The sequence below is a fragment of the Lathamus discolor genome, chromosome 5 (assembly GCF_037157495.1).
Source record: "Lathamus discolor isolate bLatDis1 chromosome 5, bLatDis1.hap1, whole genome shotgun sequence".
NCBI lineage: Eukaryota > Metazoa > Chordata > Aves > Psittaciformes > Psittacidae > Lathamus > Lathamus discolor.
Window position 1 is genome coordinate 76,176,790 of NC_088888.1, and position 25,818 is coordinate 76,202,607.

Sequence of the window (25,818 nt, forward strand, 5' to 3'; positions counted from 1 at the left end):
TCATTCCGGGCAACCAGAAATACTGTCTTCCTCTGTATTTTGATTTTTGGCTATTAGGAGAGAAGTACTAAAACACTTCCTTGTATTTTATTTGAAATAATATCTGGCATTTTTGTAGTCATCAGCTGAGCATACTGAAACAGTCTTTAGATAGCTGCTGTCAAAACAGGCTGATTGTTGGAGTCAAACAGCCAGAGTTCTACAGCTCAACAGTAAGTCTGCTTTTATTGCTTGGCACCAGTGTTCACAGCATGGTGCTCAAAGACGAAGTGGAAAGCAGTAAGCTAGTGATCCTGTAAGGCCCGTTCTTCTTCCACATGTTATATTGATGATCTTTAAACATGATAATCTATTATGAATTGGAAGACTGAATTACGATTCACTACCTAAATACACACACTCAGCATGCTACCCCTCAGGAAAGTGTTGCCTAGAACTGTTAATATCATTTCCTGTTAAAAGCTGCTGGAAAATTGTCTCTCAGTACTAATTCGACAGAGAAAAGATGGGTAAAATTACATGTATTTTTATTTAATATATAACATATATATAGGGCTTTAATTTTTCCATATTTTACATGTATTTCCTTATGTAGCATAGAGGAAAACAAGAGGAAACACTTAAGTTTTGTCCCATTTTACACATTTTCATTTCAAAGGTGCTTGACCTAATAATGTAAATGTAAAATGCCATGAGCTGGGCAGCTGAAAAACTACTATTAACATAACCAGACCGTGTAATGAGATGATAGGAAGAGGATTGCTACAATGCTGGTACTGGCAATATAACGGTATAGCTACTACCTACAGCGTACAAGGAATAGGGTGATGTGGGCTTCTTTCTCATTCCCCACACCCTTTATTTAAAAAGTAAACCTTATTCCTGTGGTTGGCCTTTGCATTTCATGGATTAGTTGAATGAAGTGAGAGCAGATGCTTTGTGAGGCAGCAAAAGACACTAACCCATGAATGCAGCAGTGAGACTTCCTTGAGCTGGGTGTGCTTTTATATTGGCAACCATGTTCAGCTGTGACTGCAGGCACGTTGGTATCCCACAACTGTATGTAGAAGTTAACTACAGGTCTGCACTGCAGCTTAGTAACACACAGCACATACGATGAGACAGCAGTGTGTAATTAAGGATAGGTGTGGAATGTTTATCACCTTGCAAGCACTTTGGGGTATGGCTCATAGTGACAAATGCCAATTTTAGGGTCACAGAAAATAAGCAAACACCTCTCAGAGATATGGGGCAAATCTGAAGAGAAGCTAAGATGAACTACTTGACCATTCTTCTTGTATGTTAAACTGTTTCCCTTTTCACAGTAGCTGTAAGGCACAGTATTTCAATGTCAGAGTCATCTGTTGCTGTCCAAAATTAGAACTCCTTCCAAAGTTTCTCTTACTTGTCTGAAAGTTTGCCTTCAACATCAAATAAGATCTGAAAAATGTGTCCACTTTGATGCTGTTTCAGGAATTCTAGGAACTGGCCAAGATCCATGTGGTAGTCATTCCTCAGGCCATAATCACCATGTGCCTGAAACTGTAGGTCTTCGAAAGCATGAAAGAGCCTAAGATCATCGATGCTTCCCTCTGTTTCTATGTTCTCCACATGCTTGCATGAAATGTGCTTCCAGTTGGGATACCTAATAACCCGCCAGAACTCTTCACAGTGTTCTCGGAGTCCCTCCACACAGATGACACCAGGTTTCCCTGTCAGGCAGAAGCCAGTCAGATTTAATTTCTTTGCACAGTCAAAAATCTTTTTCCTCAGTTCCTGCCTATATATATGATGGCTGTAGATCCACATACGGCGCAACGTTTCTTTAACTGCCACTTTTTCTGAAGCACTTTCAGAAGAGATCTTGCTGTTTTCCAAGTAAGGCAGGCTGTTGTCTTTCAGCCACTGCACAGCTTCACATATACACAGTTCACCTGAATCCAAAGAGCTCATGTGAGAAGTGAGATGAGTGTTGAGCTCCAGCTGTTGCTGTCTGTGCAGTGCATCTGATCTTGCAAAAAGCTGAGGGGCTACATGAGGGTACATACGAGGCAGCAGTACCTGCAGTTCCACTTTTACCTTAAAAACAGAACACACACACACACACACACACACACAAAAGGAAAATTAATTCTGCAGCTACGGAAAGACATGTTAGATTCTTTGTCCCTGTCAAAAGCAGGTTACAAGGAGATGTAATTAAGATTGCAGTATCCTTATGACTGGAATTATTTCCACTTTCCTTTTCCCCATAATGTATTCTTTTGTCTGCTCCTTTTCTTTTGTTGCACCATGCTGTGACTTTCCCAACATACCTAATGATATCAAGGCTACTCTCTTCTGCTGTTTAGAGGTACTGCTGGAAAGAAGGCACACAGTTACCTTCCAGGGATACTTCTAGTGCACGTACTCAGTATGTGCTCAGTGCTGCTACAGCAATAAACGACAAGTCTGTCAGTCAAGGGGCAAGTGGCTTCTGAGAACCTTGTCCCTTACCAAACGTACAGCTGCCCAACAAACTCAGCCAACTCCCGGGATCTACACCAGGGAAACAAGGCCAAGAGTTGTATGAGAGACTGTTTATGATTAGAGACACATGGCAAGGGACTTGGAATAAGATGAGCTTTAGAATCCTTTCCAACCCAAACCATTCTATGATTCCATGCATTATTACCATTATTTTAAGCAAGTATTCATCCTAACAGAGGAAGCATTCTCAGGATTACAGGGGATAAGAAAATTTACATGCATTTTAGGCCAGGGAAACCTCTAGATTGGGTAAAATAATCTCCTACAAACCCTGGGCTGTGGAGTTTCTCTTGATTATTCCTATAGCGCCTTAAAATGGAGCACCTCAAAATGGAGCACTTCAGTTCTTTGGCAACCAAGCCCTGCCTCTGGGCCAAGAGCAGAAGAGAATTCACAAGTCCTCAGTGCTTGGGGCACCCGTGTACTCCCATTAGGGGACCTTCACTACAGTATACATCATATGATTAGTCCTGCAGAGAGAGAAGTGAATCGTGAAATGACCAATCACCTTTCCATGGAAAAAAAAATCTTCCTGCACAAGCCCTCCCTGCACAGTTCATAGAACCTCTCTGAAGGCTGGTAAAAGGGTGTGTTTTAAAGAGACACCGAAGCTTGTACTTAAGTTTCCAAATAATCATGAGGTTGCGTCATTACCCAGCACATTGTTCTAATGTTTAGTTGTCCTTACTCTGAGAAAAATGGCTTCTAGATTGTGTTTGTCTCTTCTCAATTTCCAGTTACTGCAGCATTATACACTCAGACCTAAGTTCTCTATGCAAGTATTTGCATCACTTCGTTGTCATATATAACTTTTTCTTGAAGCAGATAAATTACTGGAACTCCTTTATGCTGTTAAGTTTTGTTTCCCTATTCATAGGCTGGCTTTGTTTTAGTGTGTGACTCTTAATAGTATTCTGCCATTTGGGGCTACTTTTAACATTACCATATTTCAGATACAGATCAATGAATTTCAGTACATGTGGCAAGGGATCAAAGAGAGAACTACTAGGGCAATTTTCCTAGAATAATATAAAGTCCAACATATGTATTCCCACAGGGGCAGCACTGCCTTTGTAACACACAACTCTTTGTAAACCAGTAAACCACCAACCCTGATACGAGCACAACCCTAGCTAAACACTTGTTTGCTGCGCATACCGCTGGTGTTGGCTGTCTATTCCTATCTGTGATTCTATCAGCCTTTCTTGCCCAAAGGAAGTTCAGGCTCAAATAAATGATAAAAAACAATACTTTGTTGTTGTTGTTGTTACTCTTGACTTCTGAAGCAACAAACAGAAATTAGGTGGGTTTTTTTCCCTTTTGTTTTTAGGTCAGAGTTTAAGTAAGTGTGTGCACAAGGAGTGAAAATCCAACACACACGGCCACATCTCACCTTCGCCTCTCCCACATCAATAGTGACTGAATACTCGAGCTGTGGGGGCAGAGCGCCATCAGTGCTTCTCAGGTAGCGCTGCACGCTGGGCACAGCGTCCTCATCCAGATTTACTTCCCCTTTTTTGGGAAACATGGAAAGGAGCATTTCCACTTCTACCAGCTGCAGCTCCAGGCACTCTTTTACTGCGACAGCCATTACGCTGCCCTCCACACACACCTGGAACAAGAGGCGTTTAACGCACGGTTAAGTTCAGCGCCACACCATGCAACCCAACAAGCCGGCTTTCGCTGGGCAGCCCCGTTACTTCAGGACAGAGGACGGTTAAATACGGCTACGAAGCGCTTAGGAGTTAGTCCCTTACAGGCATGTTCCACAACCAAGATGGAGATGCCTCACCTGGGCTGTGCGTTTCAACCCGCCACGGCAGAGCACAGCCGCCACCGGGAGCAGAGGCGAGAGAAGGGAAGCGGAGAGAACGGGATACGGCTCCTCCTGCGGCGGCCGCTGAGGGGACGGAGCACCGCAAACCTTACAGCTCGGTGCCACCACCCAGCGACAGGGCAGGGGCGCGCATGCGCGGTCAGCGGGGCCGGGCCGGGCCCGGTGTCACGGGGAGCTTTGATCCGTTACGGACGGAAACGCGCAGCGCTGACGTTAACGGCGGGTTTGCCGTTAACGGTTACAGCTCTCCGGAACGGTCGCGCCGGGGGAGGCGGGCGCGCCACCGCCTCCCGCAGCCCCCACCGCCGCCGCCGGCAACGACTGCCGAGTGGGCGGGGCCCAAGTGCCACGTGGCGGTACCGTGCCGGCCCTGCGCGTTGCCATTGGCTGGGCGGGGCTTGGGGGCGTGGCCACGCCGGCTGTGGAAGAGGAGGGCGGCAGTGGCGGTAGGAGCTGAGGGGGAGCGGCTGCCGGTGAGGGGGCGGAGGAGCGGGGTGCGGTCCCGTCGGGCCCGGGTGGCGGTGCTGGGTGCTCCCCGAAGGCCGCAGCTGTGAGGGAGGTGGCTGCTGGAGCTGGTTATGCGGTTATGGTGGCCTGTGTCCGGCTGGCTGGCCCTCCCCGGCCTCGGGTGGCTGGGGCGGGGTGTTGGCGGGGTGGGTTGGTACAGAGCTACCTTAGCAGGGCTGCGATGCTGGTAAAACGTCGGTGTTGGGGATTTCCCTAAAGGAGAACGGGCTGCTTCGGAGCTCAGAAGTTAATCAATATATGGCCAAGTGCACCGAGGGGGGCACGTTACAGGGAGAAATGGCCAGCCCTTTGCAATAAGTTTGTTCGGATTCCCGGATCCAGCCAATTGGAAATTGTGGCTCTCCTCACCCAAATCACATCATCCCTTCATGTTCTGGCGAAGCTATGTTTATCTACTGCTGCACTGGGAATGTAGAGGCTCCTTCAAGGATGGCTTGGTAGTGGTCCCCCTTTCAGTGCCACCAAGGGATTTGATAGGACAAGGGGGAATGGCTTTAAAGTGAAGAAAGGTAGGTTCAGATTAGACATTAGGAAGGAATTCTTTCCTGTGAGGGTGGTGAGGCACTGGCACAGGTCGTCCAGAGAATCTGTGGCTGCCTCATCCCTGGCGGTGTTCAAGGCCAGGTTGGACGGGGCTTGGGGCAATCTGGTCTAGTGGAGGGTGTCTGTGCCCATGGTGGGGGGTTACAGCTACATTGTCTTTGAGGTCCCTTCCAACCCAGACCATTCTATGGTGTGAATGGTTTAAGATACCTATGGGCTTTAAAATAACATAAAGTGCAGATTGTGAAACTAAGTACAATGTCTTCACTCATTTGCATCTGTGTTACTTCCTTCTCTAGAAATGGATTTTGAAGCCCTTAAGAAATACTCATCATTACATCCTAAACCTGCTGGACTTACACTTCAGTATGGCACTGCTGGATTTCGCACCAGGGCTGAACAGCTTGATCACGTAATGTTCCGCATGGGTTTGCTGGCAGTTCTCAGGTCCAAAGCTGTGGCATCTACTATTGGCATCATGGTTACAGCATCTCACAATCCTGAAGTAAGAACAACTTTTCCTTTGAAAAGAAGGTAGATGTGATCTGTTTGGTAAAGTCCAAGTTCTTCATGGTACCAGGAGACCAGATCCTGAAGGCACTTGGACCCACTTAAAGCATATGTTTAGCCTGCTCCCTGTAAATATGATCTCCAGCATGTTTGAGGTTACTTTTCCCTGTACCTGGTGTTGTGGTTTAGACCCAGCTGGTAACACAGCACCATGCAGCTGTTTGCTCCTACCCTCCTTTCTCCTCTTTGTGGGATGGGGAGGAGAATTGAAAGAATGTAAACTCCAGAGATTGAGATAAGATCAGTTTAATAACTAAAGTACTAACTACTACTATCAGTTTAATAACTAAACTACTACTATTACTAATAAACAAAATAACAAGGGGGGAGAATATGAAACTAAAAGTGGAAAGGAAAACAAACAATAAACACATGTGGTGCACAATACAATTGCTCACCACCCACTGACCGTTACCCAGCCTGACCCAAGCAGCGATCTGAGCCTTCTGGGTAGCTCCCCCCAGTTTGTATACTGGGCATGATGTGCTATGGTATGAAATACCCCTTTGGCTAGTTTGGGTCAGGTGTCCTGTCTCTGCTTCCTCCCGGTTTCCTGTGCCCCTGCTCACTGACAGAGCATGAGACTGAAAAGTAGCAGAGTACCCTTGAGAAGAGATGAACCTTTGAGCACAATCTACAAGTTTAAAAAATAAAGAGATACAGCAGTTACAAATCAGACATTTAGACTTCTGCAGCTGCTATGGAGCATTTGAGCTTATTAGAATCAATCTCTATGTCAAATCAATTTCATACCAAAATTACAAGGAGGAAAAAGTTGGTATATTAAGCATAATGTGCTGGTTACATTACTTTGCGGGGCTTGCAGGAGGTTTAAGTAGACAGCTAACCTATTGGTTCCCAGAAATGCTCCCATTTAAAGCAGCAATGTGATGGAATCATGTGTCAGCTGTCTTTAGAGAGATTTTATCAAGTTTCTCCCTTCTAAGCTTGCTATCTTTTTTTCTGTTTTCTTCCAAGGAAGATAATGGTGTAAAGCTGGTTGATCCTCTTGGAGAAATGCTGCACCCTTCCTGGGAAGAGTATGCCACACAGCTAGCAAATGCAGAGGAGCACGAATTACAGCAAACAATAACTGCGATCTGCCAAAAAGCAGGAGTGAACCAGCACAAAGATGCTTCAGTTTTTATTGGTAGAGACACCAGGTAATTCAAAATGCTGTGGAGGTATGCTGCTTTTATGGGAGTGCCAATATTTTGTTCATTGGTGCTTTTGGATGTTCAGCCCTCTGCAGCCAGATTATGCTGCTTTTTTTTTTTATTTATGCTTATTCTGCTACATGTTAATTTATGATTATAGCAAAAAAAAAAAAAAAACACTTTTCCAATGCTGTTCCTATGTCAGCTTCCCTGATAGTTATGACCTAGCACTGTTTCTGGACAGAATGATTTAGTGTGGGTTTGAGTTACTTTTGGAAGGTACGGTGCAACATCCACATCTATTCAGCAGTTTACTTGCCTTTGTAATTCTCTGGGGTGGTGGCTTTCAGGCTCCGATATTGGCAGGTGCCTACAACAGGTAAAAGTATAGATTTCTTCATATTATATCTAAGTCTAGTGGCAGGAAGCTTGTAGAGTCTTCCTCCACATGTGCTTCCTTCCCAAGTTCATACATAAGTGTCTCTCCTGCAGAGGTTAACAGTTCTGTTTGTTGTTTTCCAGGCCAAGCAGTGAGAAACTTTCACAGTCAGTCATAGATGGTATCTTTGTTCTAGGTGGTCAGTACCGTGGTATGTTAAGCTTTTGCAATTCTAATCTGATGTAAATTTTATGTAAATGTGACTCCGTTATGCAGACCTAAACCAGTAGCCTAGATGTCATTTCCGTTTTTGGTAGTAATGATCTTCTTTCAGGGCAGTTGTATGGCTTTAATGCAAGGGGGGTGGGGTGGGGGTGGTGTGTGTGTTATTTTGTCCTAACAGAACCTGAAAACTTTCGTATGGTTTTCCTGCACTGCATTTGTCTGTTTATTGAGAATAGCAAATACTGTGCAACTTTTAAGGAGCAATTAATTTAGTACGCTATTTCTGAATATTTGGCCTTTTACTTTATGCTAGATTATGGTCTGGTGACAACACCACAACTACATTACATGGTCTGCTGTCAAAACACCCAAGGGCAGTATGGGAAAGCAACGCTGGAAGGTTACTATGAAAAACTATCCAAAGCTTTTACAGAACTGATAAAACAGGTGAGTACTGGGTGTTGTCTTCTTCATGCAGATGTTCAAAATCAATATCTTCTGTCTGTTATCCTGTCTGGATCTGAAGTTTTGAATGCAGCATGCCTCTAGGTGTGGTTTCACTAGGGTATGAGTTCACTTTGCCCCTTTTCCCTTGTGCTAAGTCTTCCAGCTCTGGAGAGAGTCAGAAGCACCTGAAGATTGACTGTGCCAATGGAATAGGAGCCCTGAAACTATCAGAAATGGAGCCCTACCTTCCAAAGGAGATGTTAATTCAGATATATAACGATGGAACCAAGGAGAAACTCAATCACTTATGTGGTGCAGATTTTGTGAAGGTTCACCAGAAACCCCCTAGAGGTACATAATCAGCAGTTTTATATCCTTTCACCTCCTCTCCAGATCTGAAAGTTCAGGGTCTAGCAATGGTGTATCATCTTTGGGTGAGCTGAGCTCCCCGTTTTCATTAAGTGACTGTACAAATGGTTCTGCTTGTGCAATGGAAAGAAAGAGAGGATCGTACTCCTGGGTTTGACACATCCCTCAACTATGTTAGTCTGAATGGTTTGGAGGAGCACAGTACATCTTTGCCTGGCTGAAATGTGTTTGTTTGACAATCCAGTCTGAATGTTAAGATGGTGGAGGTGGTGACATGTATCTTGGTGTGCTCTTTGGTGACTAAGTGCATGAGAAAAGAGGTGGGAGTTCTGCTGCTGCAAGGTTTTTAACCTTGTGCCATAACTGACATTCAGCACTTATTTCCAAAAGCTAGAACTATGACTTCACACAGTAGTTCTGGGACTTATTTTCATATACAGCTAGGGAGAAGGTGTAGCATAATAAACATTCAGAGAACCTGTTTTTTTGTTTTACTAATGTTTTTGATGTGAATGTGCACTGTTCAGTTGCATTCAGTACAGCATCCCTGTTTCAAGCCTCTTAGTAAAAGCAATGTTTGTTTCAGAGCATTAGTTTTGTGTGTGTGTCTGCACAGAGCTGATATCCACATGAGATCCACACTGGCACTAATTTAAACATTTTGTGTTTTTCTTTTTCCATCTCTAACTTGCATTTGTAACTCTGTACACGAGGGCTGGACATGAAACCCAATGAGAGATGCTGTTCATTTGATGGTGATGCAGATAGAATTATTTATTACTATCAGGATGCAACGGGCCTTTTCCACCTAATCGATGGAGATAAAATAGCGACTTTAATTAGTATCTTCCTTAAAGAACTTCTTGCCAAGGTAATTCTAACATAGAAAATTAATGCTGACACTTTCATTTGTAAAGTGTAAAATAGTGTAAGGAAGCTGTAGTAATTTGTATGTATGCGGTCTCTATCTAAAGTGAACCCAGTTTAAAGGGAGATCAGGCCTGTACCCCATTGTTAGGGCCAAATGTTGTTTTTACAAGGGTGTGACTTCCATACTCCAAATAAAAATCTGAGCACTGATTTTTTTTCTTTAACCTAGAAACTTTTCTTAGTGGGAAAGAACTTTTCCAGTTTTAGTGTACTAAGTATTGATATTCCATTCTCTTTGTTTTGGTATCATCTTTCATGTATTTTGGGTTTAGTCCTTCTCTCAGCTTTTTTGTGAAGCTTTCAATTTTTTTGTGGGCATTCCATTTGCATGAGAACTTGGTTGTGGCAGCCAAAGGGTTTGTACGTCCTCATTCCAAAATCCCTATCTGCCATATAGCATCCTTTCCTCACAGGAGATAGAGAAAAAGCTTTTCTTTTTCAGAAGTCCTCTTAGACTTGGTGTCTGTAATACCAAGCCTAGACAAGGTCTACTGGTTTTGTGCTCTTGGGAGACCAGCTTGTTTTTTACCCTGTGGCAGAGAAGCTGGCCAGTGAGGAAAACTTGTGCTTGCCACCAGCCTTTGCTTGCTTTGCACTGGACGCTTTGGTATTACTGCTTGTGTGTATGGCCTCATGCAATGCCATGTGTATGGCCAGGGCATTGACCTTGCTGAATCTGAAAAGGGGGTTGAAAAGCCTTAAACTGCTTTATGCTATCCACAAAAAAAAAAAAGTGATATACAAAGACTTGAACAGAATTTGCTTGTCTTAAACATATAGAAGTTATCTGTGAGCTGGTACCTTCATGTGGTGCCTGGGAGTTTTATGTGTCAGTAGGAGAACCTGTGTTTAATGATTCCTATTATCCTTCCATTTATCCTGCTCATCTGGCTATGTACCTATTGGACAGTAAAGCTGTTTTCTTCTTGGTTTGCTCAGGTGGGACAGACTTTAAAGATGGCAGTGGTACAGACAGCGTATGCCAATGGGAGTTCCACACGCTATCTCGAGGAAACACTGAAGGTATTCTCCTTTTTTTCCAGGTAGTTTTCTACAAAGGTTGTTTACTGCAAATTTGTTTACTCATAAATGCTACTATAATATGATTGCTAAGATTTAAACTAGGCTAAAATAAATGACTCTTTCAAACCTGCCAAAGTGACTAAGTTCATGGTGGTAAAGGAGACATAAGAGAACAGAACTGAAAAAGTTCTGGTCAGCTTTTACTAGTTAAAAAAAAAAAGTTTGGCAACAAGTTGAGGACTTTGTAGCAAAGCCATAAAGTGAGTAGTTAAGGGCTCATTGATACTTTGACACTGGTGGTTTAATTTTTTACAACAGGCTAAATGTGTTTCACTACATAAACTGAATGAAGGTGGTATTTCAGCTTGGATAGAAAATTGGATATGTTCCCTGAAACCTTAAAATGAATTAAGTTTTCTTGGCTTGGGGGTTTGCTTATTAAAAAGAAATATCTGCCCTGAATAAATCTTCTTTTTAATTGGGTCTGCAGAACTAGGGGATAGTTCTGGCTGTGCGGAGTCAGTACCTGTGAATCACAGGTTGGTTTGTAACAGCCCGTGCTCAGTTGCTAGCACTTCGCCTGTGGGTCCTGCCTGCTGCAGAGTCTATAACACTTACATTTCTCTGCTGCAGGTACCTGTGCACTGTGTTAAAACAGGAGTGAAACACTTGCATCACAAGGCCCAGGAGTTTGACGTTGGTGTTTATTTTGAGGCAAACGGCCATGGAACGGTGAGTATGCCAATATGTAAAGAAGTTTAGCTGGATTAGCTAGAGAAGGAGGTCTTTTCACTCTGTGCTTACATTTATAAATGAAATGTCCTGTCCTTGTTTGAGAACAGACTTGTTTCCTCATTCTGTCTTTATCATAGCATTGTCACTAATTCCTCTGTTTTATGTGGGAATGGAAATTCATGGTAGCAAACATTAATGATTGTTATTTTGGCTTAAACAGTAAAAGTGTGCTGCAAATACCCTAGATTGTGACATCGGTTGATCTTGACATGTTGTCATTGTTTAATTCTAGGTGTTATTTAGCAAAGCTGCTGAAACTCAAATAAGACGACTGGCAAAAGAGGAGAAAGACAATGAAAAGAGAGAAGCAGCAAAGATGCTTGAAAACATGATTGACCTGATTAATCAGGTAAAAACTGACAGAAACTGTGTCTTGACAGTCATTGGGCTAACCCTGTGAGTACCAGTGAGGCTAATGCCAGGGCCTGCTGGTGCAAGAACAGGGTTGCCATCATACAAGGGGCCAGGAAGAAAAGGGCAGGAACAGTCATCTCTCTTTAGAAAGTTGTAATGCTTTCTCAGTGAGTGGATGTAGGCTTCTGACATCACCACCCAAAGAGGGAGCAGGATAACATGGGGTCCCAGTGATAGGATGGGACTTGGTCATGATTCAAGAGCAAGTCATCTCTTGTCTGCTGTTTTTCACTGAGGGGGCATGGGAGGCTGGGGGTGTTCCAGTGCCCATGCCCACGCAGCCCTGGGAGTCCCTGTCTTAGCACAGATGTTATTCATCTGGGGCAGTGCCAGCTTTAATCGTCATGACCCCAGAAAAAAGGTGATGTGCCAGTCCTCCTTAGGAGAGGCGAGGACTAGCACTTGTCCTTGGCATAGCAGTACAAGTTTGTTGCTGTTCTCCTTCTTACTTTGTGGTAAGGAGGAAAAACTGAAACACCCCCCAGACTAACCAACCAAACTACCTCAGCTACCCAGACTGGGACAGGTCAGCCTGGCTGCATTTTCACTCTCTTCAGCTGAAAGGCTACTGCCTTCATTTCTTTGCTGTTAACTGCTCCAGTGTCTCTTCCCTTCCCGTCAACAGACAGTTGGAGATGCTGTGTCAGACATGTTGGTTATCGAAGCAATCCTGGCTTTGAAAGGTCTGACTGTGCAACAGTGGGATGCTGTCTACACTGACCTTCCAAATCGGCTGCTCAAAATTCAGGTGAGTTACATACCATGCTGGCTCAAGTGACAGCAGGCTCTTGGGGCCCTGCTGTGAGCACCTCTTGCCTGCATCTATTTAGATAACCTTTAGTTTAAAGCTGGAACAGCCTGTTAAAGGGCAGAAGGCCAAACAAGCCATGAAACCACCCAGAGGAGGGACCAGAATTTCACTTGGACTAAGATATGAATTGTATGAATGATGAAATAGTGGCCAGCTATGGTAAATGGAAAAACCTGACCGAAGCTGTTAAAATTTTGACTTAGGATTTTTCTCTTAAGTTTCAGATTAGAAAAATCCTGTTTTTTCTAAGGCCCCTACTTCATGGGCAGCTGGATTTTTCTTGCTGTGCCACTTTGTATAATTCAAGTATTGAAGCTCTTCTTTATCTTTGCCAATATTCAGACAAAGAGCATAAGCCAAATGACTTCCTATGTGGCAGTATTTTGTTGGATGCAGCAAGGGAGCTCTGGGCTCTAAATTAACCAGAGGAGAGAGCTTAAGCTTTCTGATCAATGGAAGAAGCTGCAGTTTCAGCTCAGAGGCTGGCCAAGGGGGCATGTTCAGAACTGAGCCCTTTTCCAAACCAAGCAGCTGAGTCCTATCAGGACTTGGTTAATACATGCTGAGCAGAGATCCTAGGGATCCCAAAGTGTTTGTTAGCCCCAAATGAGCTCTTCTTCAGGCAGTGCACTGCATCAATACCTCAAGTTCTGTCTTACCTGTGACCTTTTTCATTCTGCTGTCACTGTACAGCTCCAGCACACAAATAAATTGGCTGCTTCTGATGCTGCAGGTTGCAGACAGGAGAGTCATTGACACAACAGATGCAGAACGGCGAGCAGTTACACCCCCAGGACTGCAGGAGAAAATTGATGCCCTTGTAAAGAAGTACAAATTGTCACGAGCATTTGTCCGTCCATCAGGAACAGAAGATGTGGTTCGAATATATGCTGAAGCAGACACACAGGTCAGAGCCTAAACAACTCATATATGAAATGATGTCAGTCTTCTGCTTAGCACTGGGTGATGGAGAAGTAGTATGCTTACATACTCCTCATCTAATCATGTGAACAGATGCTAAAATTGGAAAGCAACTTCGTGATCACCAGAAGTGTCTTTGAATTATCCTTTATTTATAAAAATGATATAAAGAAGAAATTCTTTACTGTGAGGTGGTGAGGCACTGGCACAGGTTGCCCAAAGAGGTGGTAAATGCTGCATCGCTGACAGTGTTCAAGGCCAGGTTGGACAAAGCCTTGGACAACATGGTTTAGTGCAAGGTGTCCCTGCCCATAGCAGGGGGGTTGTAACTGGATGATCTTAAGGTCCTTTCCAAGCCAAACCACTCTGTGAATCTATGATTCTATATTTAATGTTCTCAGTGTTTATCTTTAAAAGTTAAATGTTTAGAAAGACGCATTTGACACTAGGTGCTTTAAAAAGAAAATATGCTTTCTGAGAACTTGTTTTAGGAGAGTTATGAAAGAAGCCCCAACCACACGATTTCATGAGAGGCGAAATGAAATAAAAAAATAAGCAAACTTTGGCTTCTGTTAAGAATTAGTCCACATGTGAACTGAAAGTTGGCAGCAAAAGCTGTGTTCCAGCACTTGCAGGGAAATGCTGCTGTAATATCACACATTTGCTCTAAGCTCATGCTGACACCAATGTAACCAGCTTCTAAAATGTTCCACAGGAGAATGCGGATGCCCTGGCCCATGAAGTAAGCCTGGCTGTTTACCACCTCGCTGGTGGAAAAGGAGCACCACCCCAGCCTATATAACGAGTGATACAACTGCAGTTAATGTTCATTACTTGACTTATTTTTAAATACTGCTTTCTTTACCATTTGCTAGTGTGGACATACAAAACCCTTCCTGAGAGCATCAAGAATTGATCAGAACTGAACAGAATACTCTTTACCTCTATAAGCAACTTACCTCTTGGTGAGATGCTAAATGTTTCCCTCCTGCCCTGAGTTTGTCTAACTTCTGAAGCTGGTGACTCCCTTCTCAATAGGCAGGGGCCTAGTTGTGCCTGGAAGGAATTCCACCTCCCACCCATCTTATTTCATAGGTTCTTGTCATGGTGTGCCTGACATCCAACTCCCACACCCTCAGAAAGCTGGCGGCAGCTGCGTTTGACTCTGCTTACAGATCCCCACTTTTCCCAGCAACCGAATCATCTAGGGGCAAACTGAGTAAGGCAGAGGCTGGCCCCCAGGTTCAGTTTGCCTTAGCTCAAGGGGGAACAACATAATGAAAAAGAGCATTTGCAAATAATAATGTATTACTGCAATAATATTTTCATTAGATACTTTCATGAAATTAAAGTATTGCTTAGAAAGTAATTTGTAGTAATTGTATTTATAATCACATTGAAGAGGGAAGAAGAGGCAAGTTTATCTTCTTTAGGTTCGATATAAAGAAATAGACCTTTACTGTGAGGGTGGTGAGGCCCTGGCACAGATTGCCCAGAGAAGCTGTGGCTGCCCCATCCCTGGCAGTGTTCAAGACCAGGTTGGATGGCAGTTTGAGCAACCTGGTCTAGTGGAAGGTGTCCCTGCCCATGGCAGAGGGGCTGGAACTAGATGACCTTCAAGGTCCGTTCTAACCCAAACGATTCTGTGATTGTGGCCCTTTCTACTTGCCAGCAGTGCAAAGGGCTAGGGCCAAGGGGATGTAATATTTTAAATACACACCTACCCTCCTCTGCGTATTTCAGTTCAGGGTATCTACCTCTGACAAACAGATTTTTCAGTGTAGTCCTGTATTAACTCCTGGCATAATGGTATTTTCCTAAGTAAACACAATTTCCAATGGATCAAAAAAGACAAAAATAAACTGGAAACAGATTGAAAAAATGTGCACCTTGTATTTTTTTTAGGATTTTTTAAAGACAGAACTCAAGACAACAAAACATGTACTGTAAATAGTAGGCACCATAATCAATATGAGCCACCAATATTTAAACTTGATTCAGGCCACATCCAGAACTTCTCTCTTATTTACAAATATTTAACTTAAATACAACATTAAGTATTTCATTACATACAAAGTAAGAAAAGAATACTATACAACTGGGAAAGATACAGTATTTCCTTTAAATAGTTACACTACATATAAGCTGAGCGGTACTGGGTGGGTTCATGTTTTTATGATACCTTCAAGAAAATCCTTCTCCACCATTTCTTCTATCTTTTGTCTTGCTTTGCTGGAGGGCTTAAGGTTCTCCATTTTTATGTCCTTAGTTGGGAAACAGTTGGGGTAAAGGACAGGGCTCCCTGAGTGTCCAACACATCTGCTTGTGACTTTGCTGTTGAAAACCTGGCTGAGTACATTGAAGAAAGGCAAAAGTTGCTCAATGCTGCGAACAGTGTAGATGGTTAAAAGCAAGTGGCCGGGTTCCCAGCTTAGTGTTTTCCCTGAGCTGTCGTCCTCTGGGTTTTTCTGTAAATACAGATAAATGGGAAATAATACAGGACAAAAAAGCACAGGTAAAAATAACACTGAGTGCACTGCCTCAGCCCAGGGCTGCCCTTGGCACCTGCCCTGCTGCCCCACAGAGATGCTGCCAGTGCAGATCCTGGTGCTGGCTAATGCCAACAGGCTCAGCTGGACATAGCCAGTGGCTATGTGGGGCTGTGGCTGCAGGGGGAAGTTGTGTCCTCCTGCTGATGCTTCCCACATCAGGCTGATCTCTGATCACTCACACTTCACCCTAGTGCAGTGCTTGTGACAATAAACCCCAGAGGAAGTTAAAACAGAAATGAAGCATTTTCACTTTGAAGCTGGAGTTCAGAGTTTTCAGTATCTTTTAGTACCAGAAATAACACACATGGAGACTCTGAGCAAACACAAGTTGTCCTCAGAGGAAAATGGTTCAGTTACTCATTGTGTGTTCTCAGATGACCTCAGTTACACATCTTCCATTTCATGGAGGGATTTCAAGGGAGAGAATTTCAGGAACCCCACCAGCAAAGGCAGCAGTCACACACCAGATGCTCTCAGGCAGTGTCAGCACACTGCGGTGACCCTGTTTAGGGTTGCCTTAAGTATGTGTGAACTGAAATAACTGAGCACCAACATCCAACTTCTTGTAACTGTACTCTTCATTCATTTCCTTTTCTTCTTTGAGTCAAAAAAGATATTAAAATCTAGACAATAAGATGCTATCACCACCAGAAACACTGTGTTTGGTCTGTTACTGACAAAGGAGTTGGGAAAGCTGTTAACTGTGAACCAGAGTTCTAGCAATACTGGGTTTTATCCCATGAGGAAGGAGAAAGGAAGCACAAAGGCCACACCAAGGAGAGCCAAATCCTGATCCACCTCTGCTGAGGAAGACATACAAGGCCCCTACAGGTCCCAAAAAGCAGACTTTGTATTAGAGTATTTTAACCTGGTGGTTGGGCTCCCTGTCACAGAAGATTACTATTCTTGTTCTATGAGTCCCAGGAAAAGAAAGGCTCACAATGAACTAGAACAAAAGCAAGACTGAATTCCAACACAGAAAGGGCTGTTGATGCCTCCCGCTTTGAATAAAGCTACTAGTTTTCAAAGTTTCTCCTTTAAAAACATCATGTATAACTGAGAAGAGAGGCTTTTCAGGACTTGTTCTCTACCACACTTTGTATCACCCAGTGGTGAGCACAGAGTGCCTCCAGCATGCGGCAAGTGTCAGTGTTCCACAGCAGCAACTAAGTGGGCTGCAAATGCAAATACTAATTCTCCCTCTGAACCACAAAATACAATCTGCCCAAGCCATTTCCTCAGGGCAGGATCTGCTAAGCAAACACCACTAACTCCTCAGATACTTGACAGTTATTTTGGCAGAGACCCGTTAGGGATTGTGCTTTTCACACCTGCTATTTAGCAAAAATCAGTATTTAATTTCGCAAAGATTTGCAATCATAATTCTCCTCAGAACTAACATTAACTTTTTGTAATCTATTTCACATGGGAAACCAACTTAAAATTTTAAGGTTATCTACAAAATTAAGGGCCCTCATAATTCTCTCACTTCAGAAGTCTCTCAACTTTGTCTGCTACCATAAGTCTGATCTCTCTCAGTTCCTACTGAAAGCTAAATACTGCCCAGGGCCTTGAGGTGATGGTAGTTACAATGGCAAGCTTGTTTCACAACTCAAGCATCAAAGGCCACCCTCACCTGATGCTTGGCCATCTCCATTCCCTCCAAAACCACCGTCTTAAAGTCCTCCTGTTTGTCCTGTGGAAGGAAAGAGGAGAACTTTCAGACTGCATTTCATATATCAAAATCATACTTTGCCGTGAAGGCCGTGCGGTTGCTTGGTTGGGTGCTGTGCTTCAGATGGGAACATCACCCATCCCCAGAAAGTCCATGGCCCAAAAATGGCAGACTCTGGAGCTTGTGTGGCCAAGACATTATTTGACAGTAACAGCACTGCTAGTTTGTTCCTCTGTTTATTGCCAGTAGTGCTGAAGGAGGTTTTTAAGCCCGTTTCCTCCAGACAACAGAGCCTGAGTAACACCATACTGCATGAATCTAAGCATTAGTTAGAGTGCCCTGAAGGAAAACTGAGACCCACTGGAACATTTTGCTCAGAAGGTTATTTCTGAGAAAAAGCCACAGCTATATGTAACAGTATTCTCCTCCACACATAGAAGAAATGGCCTAGAAGTCAACATTCGTTACCTCATGTTTACCTCCTCATCATACCCCTAGATATGGTTCACAGTGTGCAACTGCTGCCGTGACTAGGGGGTTCCAGGAAATTCTCTGTTATTGAAGCATACTGTGGAAGTCCTGACTTAAGATACCTATCTCAACACACATTACTTACCAGCAAGCATATTTTATACATCACATGTAATTTGTAATTCATACAGAGAGATTGTTTGGAGTGTGACAGCTTTTTAACAGGTATGACAGCAAGCTACAGCGAACAGCAGTGTTAGAGACTATGCCTGACTAGCAGTCAGTTAAAACTGGTTATTCCTTTATATATGTGAGAAGAGAAATTTAGTCCCATCTTCATGGTTCCAAAACAATTAAATGAGGAATGCAGATGTGCTTCAGATACTTGTTTTATCCCCTGTAGCTCTCAGCCTTGCTTGAATAGTTCAGATCTGCCTACAACTGTTATCCCTAAATTTTATGTACCCACTTACATGTCAGTAGTTTCTTTAGTCAGTAAAGACATTAGATTGTAAATTCAGTAGCTACAGCAAGCTGTCAGTGCTACAGCCCTGAAAATGCAATCTGTTTGGAGGGAAACCCAAGAACGTAGCTTCGAAGCTTTCTCGCATACCGCTTCAAGCTTCATCCCTGTTTCCCTGCCCACCCAGCAACCTTTCCTGGTAAAGCACCTGCCCAGGTGGGTTCTGTTCTCAGAGCAGGGACAGCAAAGCAGCTGACAGCAAAGTAGCTGACAATGTTCTGACTCTGTGGTAGCAGAAGAGAACTCCCAGGGACAGAGCTTGGCCAGCTCCTGCCAGGTTCATTACTGTATCAGGCCCCACCCCACCAAAACTAGGGTTTAAAATACCTCATGCACCAACATAATGACAACTAAAATTCCACTCCCACCCTAGAGACTGCAGCCAAGATTCCCCCAGAACCATTTCTACTGCTCTCTGCCTTCACTTCATCACGACTGCTTCAGAGAAGAAACACAGCCCTCCCTGGCCCTGCAGAGTCTCAAAATTCTTGGTTCTGTTATGTTTAGGAATGCAAGTTTTCTGAACGTTTAAATGTGATTATTATTAACAAAACTGCTTTTCTACTTTTAAAGGTTGTTATGCTAGTACCTACATATATGACTGGCTACCTGAAAGTGATTTTGTGTTACACGTATTAGACAGTGAAGCATATTTTACTTTTTTCTCAAATAACACTAATAATACTTTGAATTGGCAACTCCAAAGCCACTGACCATAGTGTTTTATTTGACCATAAAAGGTTTGGGGTCTTTTGGTTGGTTGGTTTGGGGTTTTTTGGCTTATGCACTTGGCAGTCCTGAGGCAATGGTTGGATTTCATGATCTTAAAGGTCTTTTCCAACCTAGCTGATTCTATGATTCTGTGTGATTTTTCCCTGATGCTGACTTGGGATTACTCCAGTGGGAATCTCTCACATCAGATAAACTCTTTTCCATTCTTCATCATTTAAGAAAATATCCAAACCGAAGGAGTGCTGTAAGTTACTGTACATGAAAGTTTTCAATGAAAAGCAGAACTGGAAGAAAGCAACATACCTTTGCCTTTTTGCGCAGCAGTTTTGCTAGACGCACCACATATGGTTTGAATTCCCTCTGATGTGTTCCCTGTCTTCGTACTTCCAAGCCTGAATCATCTGACGCTTCCGGAATAAAAGCCCAACGATACCTGTCATAACACAAGCAGACACTGTCCTTACTGAACATGCAGCTTTTTCTTCTAGATCAAAAAATATGAGTGGATGAGGAAATGTAGTTAAGTATCAAAGGCTGGAGCGGGGGGGTGGGAGGGGAAGGTGCAGAGGAAAGACACACACATGAGCAAAACCCATCCCCACAAGAAAATCAGACAAGAAAGAATAGGAGAGGCACATTCTGAAAAGCGGGAGGTGAAATGGCCAAGACTGTAGCACTGTTGATTTCCTTTAGAGTTTCTTTGAAGTATTTAAAGATATTATGAGTAAGACAAGGCAGCGAAGCCAAAACAAGTAATATTCACGTCTTCATTGTGTGCAGGAGAAAGAGGGCAATTCTAAATTATAAAGGATGTAAGTTACATAGAACGTTTTGCTGTGTATTTGCAATGGTTATGTAACACAAAAAAAACTTTCTCAATATACTTTGTTGCTAATAGAAACTCATTTATTTTACCTATTCATAGGCCAACAAGACCAAATGCACCATTTCATCCACTCCCATGCCCTTCAAGGCAGCAATCCACAGTAATGACCTAAATAAAATTAGGTTGGCTAATAATGGGGATTAGGACAACTTGGAGAACTGAACAGGAATTATGAGCCAAATCCCCAGAAAATAAAATAAATCAAGGAACCCTTAAGATTAGCTTTAGATTTAGAAATAATACAGAGCACTAACAGATACAGTGCATGCAAATCCTTCCCCGCTCTAGTGCACAGGGGCATCTCTTAAGTAACAACATAATCAGAGGTGACCAAAAGCGCACCAAGCTGTGCCAGGGCAGCAGCTCTCACATGGTCACCGCTGCAGTGAAAACAAGCAGACAAGCCACCTTCTTTTGTCCTTGGTGGTCTCTCATTTCCCTGGTCTTCAGCAAATGACAATTGTTTTACACCTTTTTTTTTTCCCCCAACAGAACAGGATTTCAGAGGCACTGAGGAAGCAGTGGGCACACATAAACATGACTGACCAAGGGAAAACCTATGGGGTCCCCTTCACAAGCAGGTTTGTTGCAACATCTTTCAGACAGATCATGTAGGAGTAATTTAAGTGAGTCATGCTGAGATGACATACAGTCCTCTGATCTCATGCATTAGTCACTGAGACCTGTGGGTGTATTTTGAGTTCTTACGCATTACTGCAACTAAATACTTGAAAAATAAGATACTTGAATAAATCACTATTACTGATTAGCTAGCAGGTGTGGAGGATCTCTTGCCACATGCTAAATCAAACCAGCTTGAACTCATTTGGTGGGTAGCATCATTTGCTCTGAGGGCCACTTTGACAATGGGAGGAAGCAATCTGTGGGCTGGCCTGGGTGAAGGCCAGAAAAAGAAAAGAAATAGGAAGACTTTTTATATACTAGAATTTTACCAAGAGGCATGGAGAAACATCTAAGAACTTAAATGACAGTGTCTTCTACTTACATCTGAAACTGAGGCAGGTTTTCAGATGGTAAAGCCAGGGCCAAGTCCAGAAATTTGCAAGCGGATAAGTACAGGTTCAGCCATCTCTGACTGTTGTAGGACGTGGAGAAACCATTGCCACCTGTGTACGTCGTCTCCAGACCAGCAACAGATGGACCAGAAGTTCTAAAATGAATGATAGCAGGCTGATGAGTCACAAGAGCCTTCTGCCATTACAGGAACTTCATCTTTCTTACTTGCCTCTATGAACACCCAACCCTTTATTTACCAACTTAATCCTGAATCCATAAATCAAAGCAGAACTTTAAAATTGACAGTCATGTTGATATGACTTTGTTTTAGAGAAAAAAATCTTCAAAAGAACAAAGAGAATCTAGGGAAAAAAAATGAGGAATAACACTTGGGCAAATAACCCCTCCTGTCCTTTTGAGAAGTCTGATTCTACTGCTAGCATTGGCTGAAATTGGATCTTACTGTGCAGAAGGTAGATCGGATAGAAATGGACAATAAACCAAGAAAAATTATCTACCTCATCTTCATGTCTAACACTAGAAGAAACCACATTTTTATTTAGACAAAGGAAAAAGTGCATCAGTCTCATTCTAAATAAGTGTATGATACAGAAAAGCTATGAATTCATACCATGCATATGCTAATTGCAGAAGCAGTGTCATTTTAGCCAGGAAGACACTGTAAGAACTAACATACCTGTACTGGACAATATATCTTTATGATTTATGAGCAATCTGACAGTGGAATTTCTTTGTTTTGTCCTGAACAGTATGTCTCTGGTACTGCAGCCAGACTGAACTACCCTTTGTCTTTCTTATTTGAGCTTGCCAATTCTAAGGCAAATTATACTAAAGGATGACCCATCATACCTGCCCATCAGCATGCCAGCAGACTGTTATCAAGTTAAACAAGTGGGAAGTTTGTAAGTTTACCTGGAAATGTCTTCATCAGCAGTGAGCTCCTGTTCCATCAGTAAAAACACTTGTACCTAAAGATCAAATGCTACATTTTAATACCATTTTTTTATGGACTGTGACTCATGAAAATTCTGCAGGGATGTCTGAGTAACAAACCTTAGAGGAACTGCTTGGAGCTTTATTTCCATTCCCAGATGATGAAATAACCCCCTTAGTAGACACTGCACCCTAAAGCTCTTTCACATCCTACATATAATCTGAGTAGCACAAGGAACATAAGAAACTGGCTCTTTTATGACTAAGAAAACTCTTGGAGACTTTTCCTCTCCACTACTTGGAAAAAGTTGAGTTGAGCCTTGTATAAATCTAGTTACAAAATTTCAGCCACAATGTGATCTGAATGACCATCAAATGCCAATACAACATGGATTCTGACTCCTCCTTTATCTGGGTTCTCATCCTCATTGCTGGAGAAAATAAGCTGAATGATCAGGCAAATAGAAAAGTGGAAAACTGAACGGATCATGAGTGTGAATGGTGAAGAAGGCACACATATGTAGGCAGAAATTGAAGTAGGAATGAGCAGGAAACAATGAGTGCAAATGCAAATTTAATTCAGGAGACATTTGAATAAATGCTTAAATAGCACAAGCCAACAGATTTCATTGCAAAAAACAGACATTAGGAACTATGAAAATAAGGCAGCTTTCAACTTGTGTCCATTGTACATTTACACGCACAATATCTAGAAGAGATTTCCTTAAAAATGTTGAGGAAAAATAAGATTATGTCTCAAATTTGCACCAGTTCTCCAAATCATGAGTGCTAACTGCAGCTCACCAGTTCAGTGATCATAGTTGGCCAAAGCGAAGTAAGGTGCTGTGGAGACATTCGCAAAAGCAATACTCTGAAAAACAGGAACACTTGGGAATGAAGGGTGGGCACCTGTGGCAAACGGAGACTTTCTACCAGCCTTTCTGAAACAAAAAGCCAAGAAGTTTTCCTCAGTTCAGAGTAATTCCAACTCACATTTTCTCCTTCCCTCATTTATTCTCCATTTTTACATTATTTTAAGTATCTGCCATGTTACTGTTTCAGTACTTTGCTACAGCTTTATTCTGTCAACATAAAAAATAACCATTTTCACCAAGCAGCGAACAAAAGCAAGAAACCTCAAAGCACTGCAGTTGCACATTTTGATTAAAGTTCTCCAAATAAACGCAATGAGACATCTGGGAGTTTTGCTCATCTTACAGATTTTCACTCATTACAAAAAGTGGAGTTAACGAATTCCAAACAATCTGACAACAGCCTGAAGACTGAGGATATATTCTTACTATTAAAGGGCTGCATCATCATAGTACAGTGGGTATTACAGAGGGACAATATGCTGCTCTTATTTAATCATAACCACCTCACCTCTAAACATTCAACACATGCAGAGGCAGATACATAAGGAAATATTTCAGCCAAACCAACAGATGCACTTTGCAGTTCAGACCAGTAAAACCACCCGATATCTTGAATATAGTAAACTCAGCTACTGACTTAACTGAGGGAAAACCATAAAACTCCAAAGAATAAATCCAAGAACAAATGAAACAAGAAAGATGATGCAACTGACTTTCCATATGGAGGAAAAGACTAAAGTGTCCGCATTGGTAGCACTAAAAGATAATATAGCTAGAAGCTGCTGCTGCTGCAAATATTTGCATCATCTTGGAATAAAACCAAACAGCTCCAATTCCCAATCTCTTAAAGTAAAAGGCCACTTGAAGTGGTATTCTTCAGTGATAATCAGGACAGATAAACGGAACAGCAAAAAAGGAAAATAAAACTATGAGACAGGGAAGTCAAGAATTCAAAACTTCAAGTTCAGCCCTTCCATTTATCCCTAGTTGGTAGGTGTTTATACATTGGACACTCATGTCAAAACACATGTTGCAGGTACCCAAGCATATTGATCAACTGACAGATCAGTGAAATAACCTGGATAAAAATCAACTGGCAATAACAAAACCTCTGTAGTTGCTAATCATCTAAGACTGAGAACATTCTAACCAAAACATGCAGAAACTTTGCATCCAGCAATGGGAACAATACTGCACACTGATATACCAGGGGACAAAATTACCTGCTGTTACCCTGCCATACAAATATTCCCCAGTTCACAACAGAGTTCAGAAGTCCACTAAATGATGTATTTTTACTGACCTTGTATGTCTGGAAGGTATTTCTGGTATTGGTCTATCTCACTACTAAAAATTGCAAAAGCCAGCCTCTTCAGGAGCATAGCACGCTGTTCCAGCTCTGCTTCTCGATTAGCAAACAGATTGAGTGAACTGCTCTGAGCCACAGCCACTCGTGCTGAAAGAGAAAACACATAGTGTAGAGATAAACTTCAAAATTTCCCTTCTGTTTCACTCTACGGCACAAATAGCTCTTACTTCCTTTGCATTAATGCAGCTCAAAAGCAGATATTAAGATGTTGTATGTTCTGCAATTTGTATTTTTAACCACAGTGGTTTAAAACATGTTGATTCAGGTTGGATGGGAGGAACAAAACTCTTGTGGTAAAATACTGGAGCAGGTTGGCCAGAGAGGTGGTGGATTCACCATCCCTGGAGACATTCAAGACCAGGCTGGATGTGGTTCTGGGCAACCTGATCTAGTCGAAGATGTTCCTGCTCATTGCAGGGGGGTTGGACTAGATGACCTTTGAAGGTCCCTTCCAACTCAAATTATTCTAAATTTTGTAAGTATACACAATAGTGCCTGGGTTTAAAGACTTTTTGGAGACAGTTTACACTTTTTTTTTTTTGTTTTTAAAAACACATTCTGCAGGTACAGGTACTCGGATGTTTAGAATGTACAGAATCAATTTTTCCTTAAGCAGAGTTAGTGTCAGATCTTTAAACAGGCAATCAAATAAAACCTCAATAAAGAGTAACCCCACACGGTCTGCTTAGTCAACTTAGCCATACAGGCAAAATTCACTGTGTGCAAAGATGGTCTCCAATTCTCTCACTTTCAGTTATCTTTTTTATGGATCTCCAGAAACAAGTAGTTGAAGAAAACATGAAAAACACTGAACAAACAGATTGAAATTAATGTTGAACAAATATTTTCAGGATATTTTTCCCTTTTCTAATGTTTCCCATCAAGAAAAGTCACTACTACATCAATAAATACTTACTCATCAAATCTCTGAATGTAGTTTTATCATGTGTCATCAAATTATCCATAATTGCTCTCCAACTAAAAGAGGAAGATTGTACACAAATCAGAAGAAAAAAAGCACGAATTTAAACAAATATTTACAGCTCTTTTATTTATTATTAATGATTATTATTTATTATCAAATATTACTGCTCTTTTAATACAGGCTAAGGCTTCCAATTCAAGCTTTCTAATACATATGTACCATTTACTTGGTGCAATCTGATCTGAAACTATAATTACAATTTCAAACCCCCTTCTCAAAGAAAATAATGGATGCTAACCATAAGGACCTTGACAGGCTTGAGATGTGGGCCCAAGTTCAACATGGCCAAGTGCCATGTCCT

At 42.3% G+C, this 25,818-nt stretch overlaps 3 protein-coding genes across 7 annotated transcripts in view; 1 reads left to right on the top strand and 2 right to left on the bottom strand.

The window, feature by feature from the left end:
• Positions 1-510: 510 nt before the first annotated feature.
• Positions 511-4,684, bottom strand: RWDD2A (RWD domain containing 2A). Its single transcript, XM_065681363.1, has 3 exons — positions 4,322-4,684; positions 3,923-4,141; positions 511-2,079 (listed from the first exon to the last, which is right to left on the bottom strand). Exons 2-3 carry the CDS (start codon positions 4,118-4,120, stop codon positions 1,402-1,404), a joined length of 876 nt encoding a protein of 291 aa, XP_065537435.1. The 5' UTR covers positions 4,121-4,141; positions 4,322-4,684; the 3' UTR covers positions 511-1,401.
• A 72-nt stretch (positions 4,685-4,756) lies between these two features.
• On the top strand, positions 4,757-15,360 carry PGM3 (phosphoglucomutase 3). The gene is made up of 13 exons (XM_065681364.1): positions 4,757-4,839; positions 5,737-5,942; positions 6,986-7,170; positions 7,687-7,754; positions 8,082-8,215; positions 8,371-8,566; positions 9,298-9,455; positions 10,454-10,537; positions 11,171-11,269; positions 11,565-11,681; positions 12,372-12,494; positions 13,291-13,464; positions 14,194-15,360. Exons 2-13 carry the CDS (start codon positions 5,739-5,741, stop codon positions 14,278-14,280), a joined length of 1,629 nt encoding a protein of 542 aa, XP_065537436.1. The 5' UTR covers positions 4,757-4,839; positions 5,737-5,738; the 3' UTR covers positions 14,281-15,360.
• Positions 15,352-25,818, bottom strand: part of DOP1A (DOP1 leucine zipper like protein A) — a 67,974-nt gene continuing 57,507 nt past the window's right edge. For 3 of the 5 annotated variants that reach the window (XM_065681353.1, XM_065681357.1, XM_065681352.1), the window contains 8 exons: positions 25,449-25,510; positions 24,467-24,619; positions 23,093-23,229; positions 22,268-22,323; positions 21,324-21,488; positions 19,735-19,864; positions 17,667-17,726; positions 15,352-15,946 (listed from right to left, as the gene is read on the bottom strand). In XM_065681353.1, the coding sequence (XP_065537425.1) occupies positions 15,644-15,946; positions 17,667-17,726; positions 19,735-19,864; positions 21,324-21,488; positions 22,268-22,323; positions 23,093-23,229; positions 24,467-24,619; positions 25,449-25,510 (1,066 nt within the window). In that variant the 3' untranslated portion in view covers positions 15,352-15,643. Of the gene's footprint in view, positions 15,947-17,666; positions 17,727-19,734; positions 19,865-21,323; positions 21,489-22,267; positions 22,324-23,092; positions 23,230-24,466; positions 24,620-25,448; positions 25,511-25,818 lie in introns of those variants that run through there. The other 2 variants (XM_065681354.1, XM_065681355.1) reach the window with 2 other exon arrangements.

Bases quoted from the DNA above. Each gene is read 5' to 3' on its own strand.
- RWDD2A (XM_065681363.1), bottom strand. From the start codon at position 4,120: ATGGCTGTCGCAGTAAAAGAGTGCCTGGAGCTGCAGCTGGTAGAAGTG. The intron at 2,080-3,922 runs GTGAGATGTGGC...TCTGTTTTTAAG, and splicing joins TTGATGTGGGAGAGGCGAAG to GTAAAAGTGGAACTGCAGGT.
- PGM3 (XM_065681364.1), top strand. From the start codon at position 5,739: ATGGATTTTGAAGCCCTTAAGAAATACTCATCATTACATCCTAAACCT. The intron at 7,755-8,081 runs GTATGTTAAGCT...ACTTTATGCTAG, and splicing joins TCTAGGTGGTCAGTACCGTG to ATTATGGTCTGGTGACAACA. The intron at 11,270-11,564 runs GTGAGTATGCCA...GTTTAATTCTAG, and splicing joins AGGCAAACGGCCATGGAACG to GTGTTATTTAGCAAAGCTGC.